Raw genomic sequence first — 12,872 nt, forward strand, 5'->3', positions numbered from 1 at the left:
TAATGATTTTAATATACCTACGTGATAGGCGCTTCTTTAATGATTCTTCTTTTAGGTAATTGGCGAAAGTTGTAGTTATTTTTATCCACAGAGGTATATTTAGCATTTATTAATAAGCAATTAGCCTAATATACCTTGAACGATAAGAAGTTATCAATGAAAAAAGCGCAGAAAACTTTGATAAAGCTATTTCTACTTGACCCAAAACATTTATACAATCTACAAATATAAGGACATTTTTATACAAAAAAAAAATCACCCACACCTCGTTTTTAAAAAACCAGTTAGTTGATCACTAAACATTATCATAATTTGCTTATAACACCATTAAACACAGATAAGTCGTACCTGTCAGCCAAACAGCACCGCTCCACTCGTATTGTTACACTTAAAATCAACAAAAACATACAAACATCCCACCTGACATTATCTACTTGAGGCAGTTAACACACGAACATTGAAAGAGCATTGTGAACCACGTAGTGATGTGATGCGTGAATTCTTAAAGGATCTGTTTTAACAATTTTGGATTGCGAGCTTGAAGAAGGTAAGGGAATTTGAATATATTGTATTGAAGAATAGGCATTTGTAAGGACGCATTATCCAATTGAACTTAATATTTGATTGCTTAAGAGTTTTGTATAGAAATGGTATATGCTAGTTGGTCATAGTCATTCTTTATCCTGCTATAGAAGACGATTTTTTCGGTTCTGCAAGTTTGTAGACTATCGCTAAAGTAAATATTAAGAACGATTGCTTTTAAAATACATATTAACAAAGTACACATTCTTAACTGCACTTTGAAAAAATTGTAATTTGTAACAAATTGTTGCTATCTGATTTTTACGTAACAATCATAAAATATAATACAAAAATAAATATAAAACTCGTTTTCATTGCAATTAACATAATTGTATACATTAAAATATACAGGTCAAAGATATTTGGCTTTAAAAGTAATGTAATAACGATAATAAGAATTAGTTTTAACGCAACAGCTTGTATCTGTAGTATCTAGTATCAAAGGTATTAATTTTCAATGACGTTACAAATGTGATGAAATACGACACCCTATAGTATTAACATATTTAACCTGCGGGTTTTTCCATAGAAGGTTTAATTATAATCATTTCTTATTTAATAAAATGTAAGGTAATTTTTTTTTAATGTTTAAAAAATACTAATAACTTTACATACAGTTAACTATGCTACAATTAACTATTACTTTCTCTCCATTAATCTTAATCTTGATCTATCTGAATACAAAAATTCATCAAAAAATGTTAAGCTGTTCACTTATCATCGAAATAAACATACAATGTTTGACTTAAACTTTGTTTGATAAGATGATCAAATAAATAATTCATGGCAAATATTAACGACATCGTGTGTGCACATAAAAAAATTCACAGTGTTCTTTATTACAGTTTAAGATAATTTTGGACCACACAAAATCACTAATTATTATTAATTAATATCGATGTCTAGTCACACCTGTTTTTTAACCTCTTTGAGGAAAATGCTGATAACTTTACGACAAGACTTGGCAATATTTTGCATTCATAATAATAATTGTGTTACATTCTGTATGGTTGTATGTTTTATCTTCAACTATATTATAATTATTGATATATGGTTACATTTTATTGTAAAATATTATATCTCATGTTATCAACAAAGTTCCAAAATCATGTATTTTTGCTTTTCAAAGTATCAAATAGGAATTTATTAATAGTTTCAATAACGTATTAAAATATCTAAGCATACAACACAGGCAAGTAATTAACTAATTTATAGACGGAAGAATAATTAATTCACAGCTCTTTATCTATACTAATATTACACAGCTGAAGAGTTTGTTTGTTTGTTTGTTTGAACGCGCTAATCTCGGGAATTACAAGTCCGATTTCAAAAATTCTTTCGGTGTTAGATAGCCCATTTATCGAGGAAGGATATATTATATCATCACGCTAAGACCAACAGGAGCGGAGCAATGCGGGTGAAACCGCGGAGCACAGCAAGTATTTTATAAAACTCCTAATCTATGAGTTATAAGGTATTAGAGTTATTTGTAATGTTTTTGCAAGCATATACGATATAATGTTATGTAAACTCACAGAATGTGCTAAGTATCAATTTTCGCACACACAAAAACCATTTACATTTATTTCTAATTAATTAACTAATTTAGCAACATCGTTTTGTCAGCTATTAATTGTTAGCAAGAAGATTAAATATTATATTTGCGTATTTAATGAGTAGTTACTTTCAATTAAATACATTTTAATTCAGTTATAAGTGAACGTTACATGAATTAAAATGTTGGTAACGTTTTAAAATTTACATATATATTAATTGAAAATGTAACATCCTTTTGCTGCGTTTTCACGGCCTTTTACCATCGACTCTACCATTTTCGGCGTGATAGAAAAAAATCGTCGATACTTCGTTAATAATTTTTATTTTTGTGAATCTAATAATAATCTTAATTCTATTCAACAAATTATATAAAGTTCATAGCAGATAATCGAATTTTCTAAAAAAAATAGAAGGAGAAGGTATTATCTATTCTATTATACATAAATTATTGTAAAGTCTCATCTAAATCCGTTTAGTAGATAACTAAGTACATATAAGTGTATATTGAATAATAACAATCATCCCTACTACTCCATATTGTATGAAATTGGGAAGGGTAAATAAACTATTTTTATTTTTTTTTGTTATTTTTAATTATCCAATCTATACACGATGCCCTGTTAAAAAACATTTCATTAGTGACGATTCAAAAGCGCTTCTAAACAATTTTTTTTATTATTTCCCCATCTTAACTAACAAAAAATGTATTTAAAAGATGTCTACTTGAATAAATAAGTGTTCAAATCGCAGGTAGCATAATGAGCGATGACAAAGTCCAGCTGGACTCCGTGCTGGGTACCCTTGGGGCCTTCGGGAGACACCAGCTCATCACCATGTGTATGCTGGCGCTGGTCTACGCGACGAACTCTATGTATAATGTCAATTATGTATTTGCTGTGGAAGATGTTAATTATAGGTGAGATTTTGTAGGAAACTAAAACATAAATACTTAATATACAATAATTTTTACCTACATTTATTTATTTATTATTATTACATCAATTACCTTTACATATTATAATGTAACATAACCTAATGCGGTATTAACTTACACTATACTCTTTACACACTATGTATGAAATAAATTAACACAATATTACAATTAATAGCTTATTATATACAGATGAACCTTTGCTAATTCACCCAACGGGCACGTAAGAATGTCCACTTTTAATTGAAACATTACACTTTGTAGAGTCTCAAGATTCAAGAATATTAAATGTAGGCGAAACATTCAGCTCCAATAGCTTCAATTTCTTATGTAGGGGATATAGATAATAATGCTTTTCTTTCTATTTTAATATTCATAATCATTCAGTTCTCAATTTAGGTTTTGTAAATTACTTAAATATTAAGTCTAAAAGTAGCTTACCATAAAAGACTACGAAATTTTATTTTTAACGTCTGCAGAGAAGTTATATTTTATAGTTCTAATAATCATAAATAAGATAATAAATAATTGAATATTTAGCAGGTTTAAAATAAATCCGAATTACCAAGTTTTTATTATTTCGTTACCCAATTCATTTGGACCAGTCTTAAAATTTTTATGACATTTTTATAGCTACTTTATAAGTTATTTGGAATTTAAATTTAAGTATTAACTGCGCTATATAGTTTAAATCTATTAAATACATATTTACATAAAGGGTCATATATTCAATAAATTTCGACATCGGTTTTATAGCTTTTCATGTTTATTTTAATTAATTTTAATATTAAACAAATACAAGCTTACATCATGTAACTGTTAAAGTAATAAAACCGGTGTAACATTAAATTTAACACCGATTTTTAATTAAGTATGTACGTAAGCATTGAAATAGACTAGAATATAATAGAGTAAAAATATTTTGAAAATACGGAATTCAATTTTCTATTCAATTCGTAATATTTTTCATACCCGTGTCACATTATAGGTCATAGGTGTACGTAGGTACCATTATTATTTTCCTGAATAAAATTATGCTATAATCGTCAGATTCATTCTTTAAAATGTAGTAAAGGACCTTAAAATCTTATCTCTTTTAAATTATAAGTATGTACATATTTTAAATAATTTCTTCTTTTTACTTTAATAGATGCAGGATCCCAGAATGCGACAAGACAGGCTCATTCGAGGCCTCCTGGCTGACCCCTGGAGAGGACATCAAGCAGTGCCACAGATATCCCCCTCTCGACCACTGCAATGGCCAGAACACTAATGTATCTGAAGTTTGTACGGAGTGGCTGTATGATATACCAGACAGTTTTGTTGCTGAGGTACGTATATCTTATGGGCTTCACAGTGGGCAGAGTTGGGTGAGTAGAGGCAAACACGATAGTGTAGACGGCCTTAATGTTCGGCCGTCATTGTAGGTGTTTATTCATAATCGCCGTAATGGCGGCAAACATGGACGATCATTTGTTGGGCCAAAGCTGCACATGGTGAAGAGGGCCCATTTAAAAATATACAAACGTAAAGGACCTTTGTGACAGACATTTGAAAAATACGATTTACTTAGAAATCCTTTTATGCTTTTCAATAACTTATATAACATAAAAAAAAAAATCATAAATTCGATAAAGTATTTGGAGATTTAATCCAAACAATGAAGATAATTACCATACAAAATAGAAAAAAGATAAGGTTACTTTTACATACCTGTCAGTTCAATTAAGTAGGTATGTTGAAAAACATTAAATGTTATGTGTAATAAAATTTTGTGATTAATTGATTAAAAATATTAAATAATTCACAACCGATTACTGTTGAATTTACCGATGACTCTAAGACTGTGATTAAATATCAATTATGTGCGTCTAAATATATTCTTTATGACTTATTGGAAATGCTAAAATGATATTTGATGCAGCTATTAACATTAACTATTGAATTAATCCCTTATTTCTTATCTTCTTAATGTATTCTTCCTTTCCTTATAGTTAATTGAAACGAACATTAATTAAGCATTTAAAGATGATACATACGGATAAAGTCAATATGATAGATACTTTATAGAAAAGATAATTAATATAACTTAGAATCCCTACCATCCCTTCCCTACTAATATTATAAATGCGAAAGTTACTCTGTCTGTCTGTCTGTTACGCTTTCCCACTTAAACCTCTCAACCGATTTTGATGAAATTTGGCACAGACAATCTTTAGACGCTGAGAAAGAACATAGGCTACCTTTTATCAAAACACCACTCGGGCGAAGCCGCGAGCGGAAGCTAGTGTTAAAATAAATATTGTGTGTTCCAACCTAAACAAGCTTTTACAATGTATTAATAAACAAGATAAGCTAACATTGTACATTTAAAATATTTACTCTCATAATTTTATTTAATACACATATTTGTATTACTGTATGTAAATTTTGGCCGCATTATATGTATATACATATTATTATAATATGCATTTTGTATCAAATTGAGTTGCTATCACGATATCAGAAGATTTTAATATTGATACATATTTATTGACTATATAGATTTATTTTAATACATTTTTACATTAATTGATGATCACAATAGAACTTTTTATCGTATTTATATTTACACTAGCTGCTCCGCGGCCCGCGCGGTTTCACCCCCGTGGCTCCACTCCTGTTGCCCGTAGCGTGATGAAATATAGCCTATAACCTTCCTCGATAAATGGGCTATCTAATACCGAAAGAATTTTTCAAATCGAACCAGTAGTTCCCGAGATTAGTGCGTTCAAACAAACAAACAAACAAACAAACAATCAATCAAACAAACAAACAAACTCTTCAGCTTTATAATATTAGTATAGATAATAATAGGTATGTATCTTATTAATGGTAAAATCGTAATATGCCACACACCTCATTTCATAAAAAAACTCCCTTCTAACAGGCGGTCCGTGGTCTCAAATTAGCATAGTTATGTTTCCAGTCACGACTTGCATCCATTTACGAAATTATCACGTTATTGTGATGCAATTATACTGAAAGCGGATAAAGTGTTTAATAATAGATCGGTCTTGGTTTATGAGATAAGGAGCAATGAGGCAAAAATAAAGATATAAGAATGTAGGCATGATTTGGATAATTTTTTAAACGATAACATTTTAAACGAAAGCTTTTTAGCTTTTAGAATACTATGTAATGCAATAAGTTTTGCATTAAATATTTTAACTGGTCAGTAATCTAGTCATTGGAGCATAACGGTGAACTCATTAATAATTATCCTTGAACTTACAAAATAATTACTCATTTTTAAACACTAATTAAAATGTCATGTTAGGTAATTATATCTAATATATATATATAGATATATAAATCTCGTGTCACAATTTTTGTCCTCAATGGACTCCTAAACCACTTAACCGATTATAATAAAATTCGCACACCATGTGCAGTTCGATCCAACTTGAGAGATAGGATAGTTTTTATAAAAAAAAGTAAACATGTAGGTACCACGGGCGAAGCCGGGGCGAACCGCTAGTTATATTTTAAAACTCTCCCTAAATTTCCTAGAAATCCTTATAATATAAATTCACTATTTATTACAAAATATAAATTGAACTGATTTCCACTAGATACTTATAAATTCAACATGTATTTACTATAGAAGCTAGATCAGTTACTTAGATAATAAAAATAAACACTTCTAGAACAAGACCGTTTATTTACGTTCGCTACTGATACCGGTCAATGCGCAATTTGCATACTTTTACGCTTTCGGGTTTGTTCCTCTTGTATCCAATTAATAAGTAAATAGATAAAAATAAATATTTACGGCACAAGAAAAAGTAAATATCCATTTTTCGACTGATTTTCTCTTAGTTTCATAATCAATTGAATGCTGCCTTCATAATTAATAGTTATATATGCACAAAAAAATGAAATTAGTATGAAATTTATTTAGAAGGAAAAACATATTTTTCCAGAATTCAAGACGGACTCTACGAAAAAGAAATTAGTTTAAAAATTGTGCTTTTAATATCTTTTTACTCATAAATAGAATTTAAATTATAAATGTTCTTTCTATTGCCAATTTATTTTAAACATACGTACATACAAAATTAATTTTCCTGATATTTTATATATCACTAATACTATAAATTATCTTCGAAAATTACTCTGAGGTCCAAGCGGAGTAAAGCTGTAAGGAATCTAGCTTGTTTAATAAAAACGGATAAAATCTCACAGGAATGCGTATATGTTTCCGCTCGATTTTACTGCTGCGTCCATTAATTTCATTACATTATTCGATAGTTTATGTAATTTGTTTTAGTAATGACGTCATTTATTTCTAAATCACCACAAATTAAGAGCGCATTCACTATTAATAACGCATAATTATAAAACAACATTTTTTATTTAGTCACTAGACATAATATATTTTTCACATTTAATTCCACTAACTAAATGAAACTATTTAAAAACATAAAAATTCGACAGGTTACAATGCTTTCTTTTAGTATCCTCCACATTAATTTCCAACTGAGACTTTGCCTTAAAATTTCAGCGGTTTCAGATATCGACTTCAAAATTGAGTTGCAAGATTTTACCCAAACAAGTTAATAAAAAGCTTGTAAAAATAAGTTCAATTACAATTTTTCATTATAGTTTGGTCTTGCATGTGAAGACTGGAAGCCTCCCCTGGTGGGAACTGTTCACAGCTTCGGAGCGATGGTGGGGCTTTTGGTTCAAGGACAAATTTCTGACAGGTACGTTTGTGGATTTATCACGCGGAAACTACTGGACGGATTTTGATGATACTATGTGAGATCTAAGTTAATACCACTTATAGGAGCTTTAAGAAATGCGGCTAAATATATACCATTTAAATTACGTTATAGTATCTATAACACGCTTGTTAAACCACATCTAGATTATCTTATCCCAGTTTGGGGGCAATCGGCCCCTACTAATTTAAAAAAACTACAAATTACGCAAAACAAACTGGTAAAAATCCTTTTTAACTTTAATTTTTTAACGCCAACTAAAGATCTATACTTCCGTACCAAATTGTTTGATTTAAATAAATTATATAAATATCACACTTGCATACTGATTAAAAATATTCTATCTAATAATATAAAAACACAAATAACACTAAACAAAAAATCCCACAAATACCACACACGAAAGAATGATAACCTTGAATTACCATTTATAAGAACTTTATACGGTAAGAGAAACTTAAGATTTGAGGGAGCACAATTGTACAATAGCTTGCCTAAAGCAATTAAAGAATCCTCATCAATTAATATTTTTAAAAATAAATTAAAGACATACTTAACTAATTTCGATAGCTGATTGTGTTATACTAACTGCAAAATTGTTATTTCTCATATTTGTAAAAGATCATAATATTGTATTGTTCTTGTTTATGAGATTAATAAAGTTCTTTAAACCGAAAGATGTAGCTTATGTACTACTTATATACTTATAATAAAACTAGCTTACTGCCCGCGGCTTCGCCCGCTTTCTCTAAAACGATTTGAGATTTAAACTATCCTATCTCTCAAGTTGGATCGAACTGCACATGGTGTGCGAATTTTATTATAATCGGTTAAGTGGTTTAGGAGTCCATTGAGGACAAACATTGTGACACGAGATTTATATATATTAAGATAAATACTTGCATTTGAAGTATGCCGAAGTGCGTGGCCCAAATATTCTTTAATTTAAATTCTGAATCACAAATGCCTAACCCATTCACTCTACATTTTAATATTTATACTTTGAAGATTTATTTATTTGTATAATGACAGCATTAAAACCTATTTCAGATTTGGTCGCAAAACCGCAGCGGTATTTGCCGGTACAATGGGAGCTGTGCTTGGTATCACCAAGAGCTTCGCTACGTCGTTCTGGGTGTACATCGTTTTAGAAGGGCTAGAAGCGGCAATCGGTGACGCTCTGTCACCTATGTTCATGTTAAGTATGTGATGTATGATGATGTTTGTTCCTGTATTGATTTCGTTTATTTTTTTGCTTTTCCTTATTTTTCTGTATGGCACTATAATTATTATTGAGCTATAGAAAAATACGAAATTCCCTAAATATCCTGAAAAAGTATTCAGTAATATTTTTTTTGATTATGCTATTGACACTTAAACATGTTCTCAGGCATAGAAATAGTTGAAAAGAGACGTGCAGTGCTCTTCCAAATGATCCTGCTCAACTGCTACACAGGAGGCTTGATAATCATGCCCTTCATAGCCTGGGCGGTGCCCTACTGGCGGCATTTCCTTCGAGTTATATACGCACCCACCCTGATCATCCTCACATATTCCTTCTACCTTGACGAGAGTATCCGATGGCTCTTCAGCAAAGGCGAGAAACAAAAGGGGATCAAACTCATAGAGAAGATCGCGAAACGAAACAAAGTGAAAGTCGACAAGATACTCCTAACCAAGCTGGATTACATTGACGAAGAAAAATCGACGAAGTACAGCGACAGAAAGTTGCTGATGAAAACATTCAAGTCCAGGATAATGATGCAACGATTCCTCGTGTGCATGGTGTGGTGGCTGACGATCACGCTGATCAACTACGGGATGATGATCAGCTCTGTACTCATAGATGGAAACAAATATATAAACTTCGCGTTACTAATGCTGATGGATATACCAGCGAATGTATTTTACTGGCTTGCGCTATCAAAGTATAAGAGAAAACTTCCTTTAATTGCTTCGTTTATTATCGGCGGCTTATTCTGCATCTCGCAACCGTTTATGCCCAAAGGTACTAAAAGTTAATGATGTCTATTTGATTCAGTAATTACAGTAATAGTGGATAGTATCTTGATTGCATTAATTAGATGTGGTAATAGCCCACTAAAGTGATGTTAAGCAATTTAATCTTATCCTTTTTAATCGAATCTCTGTACTTGGTTACCGGTTAATTATTGTTTCATCCACTATAGCTTTACTACCAAATTCACTATTTATGACATTAAACTACACACTTATTTTTTTTAAATGGACAGTGAACTAACATTTTTCATTCATCATCATCATCATTAATTTAAATTTTAAACATATTTAAATCATTTTCCGTTTCATACGCTGTTAGAATACCTACCTATTGGATTTGCCTTACTCGACAATTATTAAAGCGACCAACTTTCCCGAGAGCGTTGCTATTTACCAACATTATTATACCGCCCCATTCCAGAGTCGAATCCTAACAGCATTTGAAACCTAGACGAGGTGATATTAACTTTTCTCTCATTCCCAGGCTACGCATGGCTTGGTCTGCTGCTCTTCATGGCATTCGAGACGCTGGCGACGTTCTCGTACAATATAGTGTACATGTACACGTCGGAGCTGTTCCCCACCTACACTCGAAACTCGATGCACGCCATCTGCTCTGCTATTGGTCGAGTTGGGTCATTGTTGGCGCCTCAGACACCTTTGCTTGTAAGTTTTTGGATAATTTTACGTACGCGTCGTTCCAAAAGATTACGGTGGTGCTGAATATGTAGCAATTTGTTTTTTGTTCTAGGATTTCATGTATTATTTTCCTTATTTGTTTTGCAAAGATCAGTTATACTGGCAAATTTTGCTTTAGTCAACTTGACTGAACATAGATGTTGATTTCTATTGGAGTTTTTTTTTAATTTAGTTCCTGAATGTATCTCAGTATAGAGTATCTCATACACAATTAGATACATATTGCTTACAACGATTTTATTATTTAATTATAAGTTAAGGAATGACGGCGGTTAACGATTATAAGCCCCGACTACAATTCTAAGTAACAATCGCCTTAAATTGCACAATCAACAAACTAATTTCTGTTTTCAGATGGCCTACTGGTCTGGACTACCAGCGTTAATATTCGGTCTATCTTCCCTCCTCTCTGGAGCTCTTACCCTCTTCATGCCAGAGACCGCCAACTCACAACTACCGGACACCGTGCTGGAGGCAGAGGCGATTGGATTGAAGAAGGCTCCGGCGTTGAGAGAAGAACTCAAGGGTCTTACGTAGATCTGATTGTGTTAGATAGTCAATTGTACAGGGTGTGTCTTTTAATATAAGTGTTTTATATGGAATTAGATCAATAGTGAGTGTAGATGAGGTTGCATGTAAACGATTATTTCATTTGTAAATGAAAACTTGAAGTTTTTCATTAAGATTATATTTATAGGTACGACTCATTATTTAATTATGATATGCTTTTTTATAAGAATTTGTGTTTTCGTTATGAATAATTTCAGACAGGATATACAATAATGTACATATTATATTATGCTATTCATGTATAAAAACCTAGATATAATCAATAACGTAGAAAAAATATTCTTCTGCATTATTCTAAATTTTTCGTAATTCAAGTTACATTTTGAACTGCCAATATAATCTTGTATATAGGAATATTTTTATACTATATTTGAGTCACTAATTAATAAGAGAAATTATAATAAGTAATAATATTACCTACGAAACTACTTCCTCAACTTGTAAATATCGAATTTTATTGTAAATTATAAGAAATAAATGTTACTATAATAAAAGCTTGTTATTTATTTTTAATAATATTCAATTGACATTACGTACTAGCTAAGCCTTGCGGTTTTACCCGCCCTGCTCCGCTATTATAAGTTTTAGTCTAAGTCCTCCTCTTGGAGCAGTAGTTCCTGAGATTAGCGCGTTCAAATAAACAAACAAACTCTTCAGCTTCATTCTATTAGTAAATAGATAAAAAAGCAAACGTTTATACAACTCAGCCCACACAGATAACGACTAAAACGCAAAACGACTGAGCTTTTAAAAAAAGCTTCCAAACGGTTTTTATAATTGAAAATCATTTATAAAATGACAGACAGCAGAAGCCGCCAGTTTTTGCTTGTCTAGACGCTATACATCAAGGCTTTATTTGACAGTAACGACATAATGATGTTTTACGGTTTTCATAGAAGAAAATCAATATTAATAATATGAAAAGTTTGAATTTTATTAACTTATTTATTACTTAATATTTTCTGCAAATTCGCCGACGTGCAAACAACTTTATCAGTTTCTAGAATTAATAAATTAATAAATCTGTTCATTTGTTTTTTTAATAAACGCTAATCCACGAAAAACAAAAATGATTATGTAAAATAATTCAATACAATTATTTCTAGTTATTATTATAGTTAATTCTACAGCTGCTTCGTCAATAGAGATTCATACGAACATATTCGTAGAGCCAATAGGTACCTACCTACATTCAAATTTAATTTATTCTCATAATGCATAATTCAGAATTTTTAGTGTGTTGAAGTCGATATTAGTGAAAATTACACAAATATTACGTAGAAAAATATTATGGCTTTGGCTTTACTCCTCTAATTTATATGTACCTACCTAGGTAATATTTTATTTATTTTAAACTGCAATACTATTTGCATTATTTCAATTATATGTGTTAAATGTCAATTACAATGTCTGTCACGCGCAGTCATCACAACTCGTGATGAAACTCAATTTCGCAACAAACAGACACTTGCGTAACTGTATTTATTTGTATGACACAACGTTACAATCGAATATTTAATAAGTAATGTTAAAAAAGCTTTAATATTAAGTGAAATAATATTTGTCTTTCTGACAGTGAGTAATTTAGATATGAAGAATGCAAAGAATATAAAAGGCTTAGATAAAAGGGTTTAAAAATATAAAATATCTGCATTCGTCACAAAGACAAAAAAAAAGTTTGCAAGTGAGAGAGATAGAAATAGATACTACGAAAAGCTTTTCGTGAACAAATATTAATAATTTCCACC

General features: G+C 30.8%; 1 protein-coding gene across 1 annotated transcript; it reads left to right on the plus strand.

Annotated features, from left to right (window-relative positions):
• The first annotated feature begins 355 nt into the window (after positions 1-355).
• LOC123699063 (solute carrier family 22 member 1-like) lies at positions 356-11,596 on the plus strand. The gene is made up of 8 exons (XM_045645927.1): positions 356-547; positions 2,890-3,055; positions 4,221-4,401; positions 7,718-7,818; positions 8,887-9,038; positions 9,227-9,844; positions 10,340-10,521; positions 10,909-11,596. Exons 2-8 carry the CDS (start codon positions 2,898-2,900, stop codon positions 11,089-11,091), a joined length of 1,575 nt encoding a protein of 524 aa, XP_045501883.1. The 5' UTR covers positions 356-547; positions 2,890-2,897; the 3' UTR covers positions 11,092-11,596.
• Positions 11,597-12,872: the final 1,276 nt, after the last annotated feature.

Source organism: Colias croceus, chromosome 17, assembly GCF_905220415.1.
Source record: "Colias croceus chromosome 17, ilColCroc2.1".
In the NCBI taxonomy this organism is placed as follows: Eukaryota; Metazoa; Arthropoda; class Insecta; order Lepidoptera; family Pieridae; genus Colias; species Colias croceus.

Coding starts and splice junctions, on each gene's coding strand:
- LOC123699063 (XM_045645927.1), top strand. CDS start 2,898: ATGAGCGATGACAAAGTCCAGCTGGACTCCGTGCTGGGTACCCTTGGG. Junction 3,056..4,220: donor GTGGAAGATGTTAATTATAG/GTGAGATTTTGT, acceptor TTACTTTAATAG/ATGCAGGATCCCAGAATGCG. Junction 9,039..9,226: donor GTCACCTATGTTCATGTTAA/GTATGTGATGTA, acceptor ACATGTTCTCAG/GCATAGAAATAGTTGAAAAG.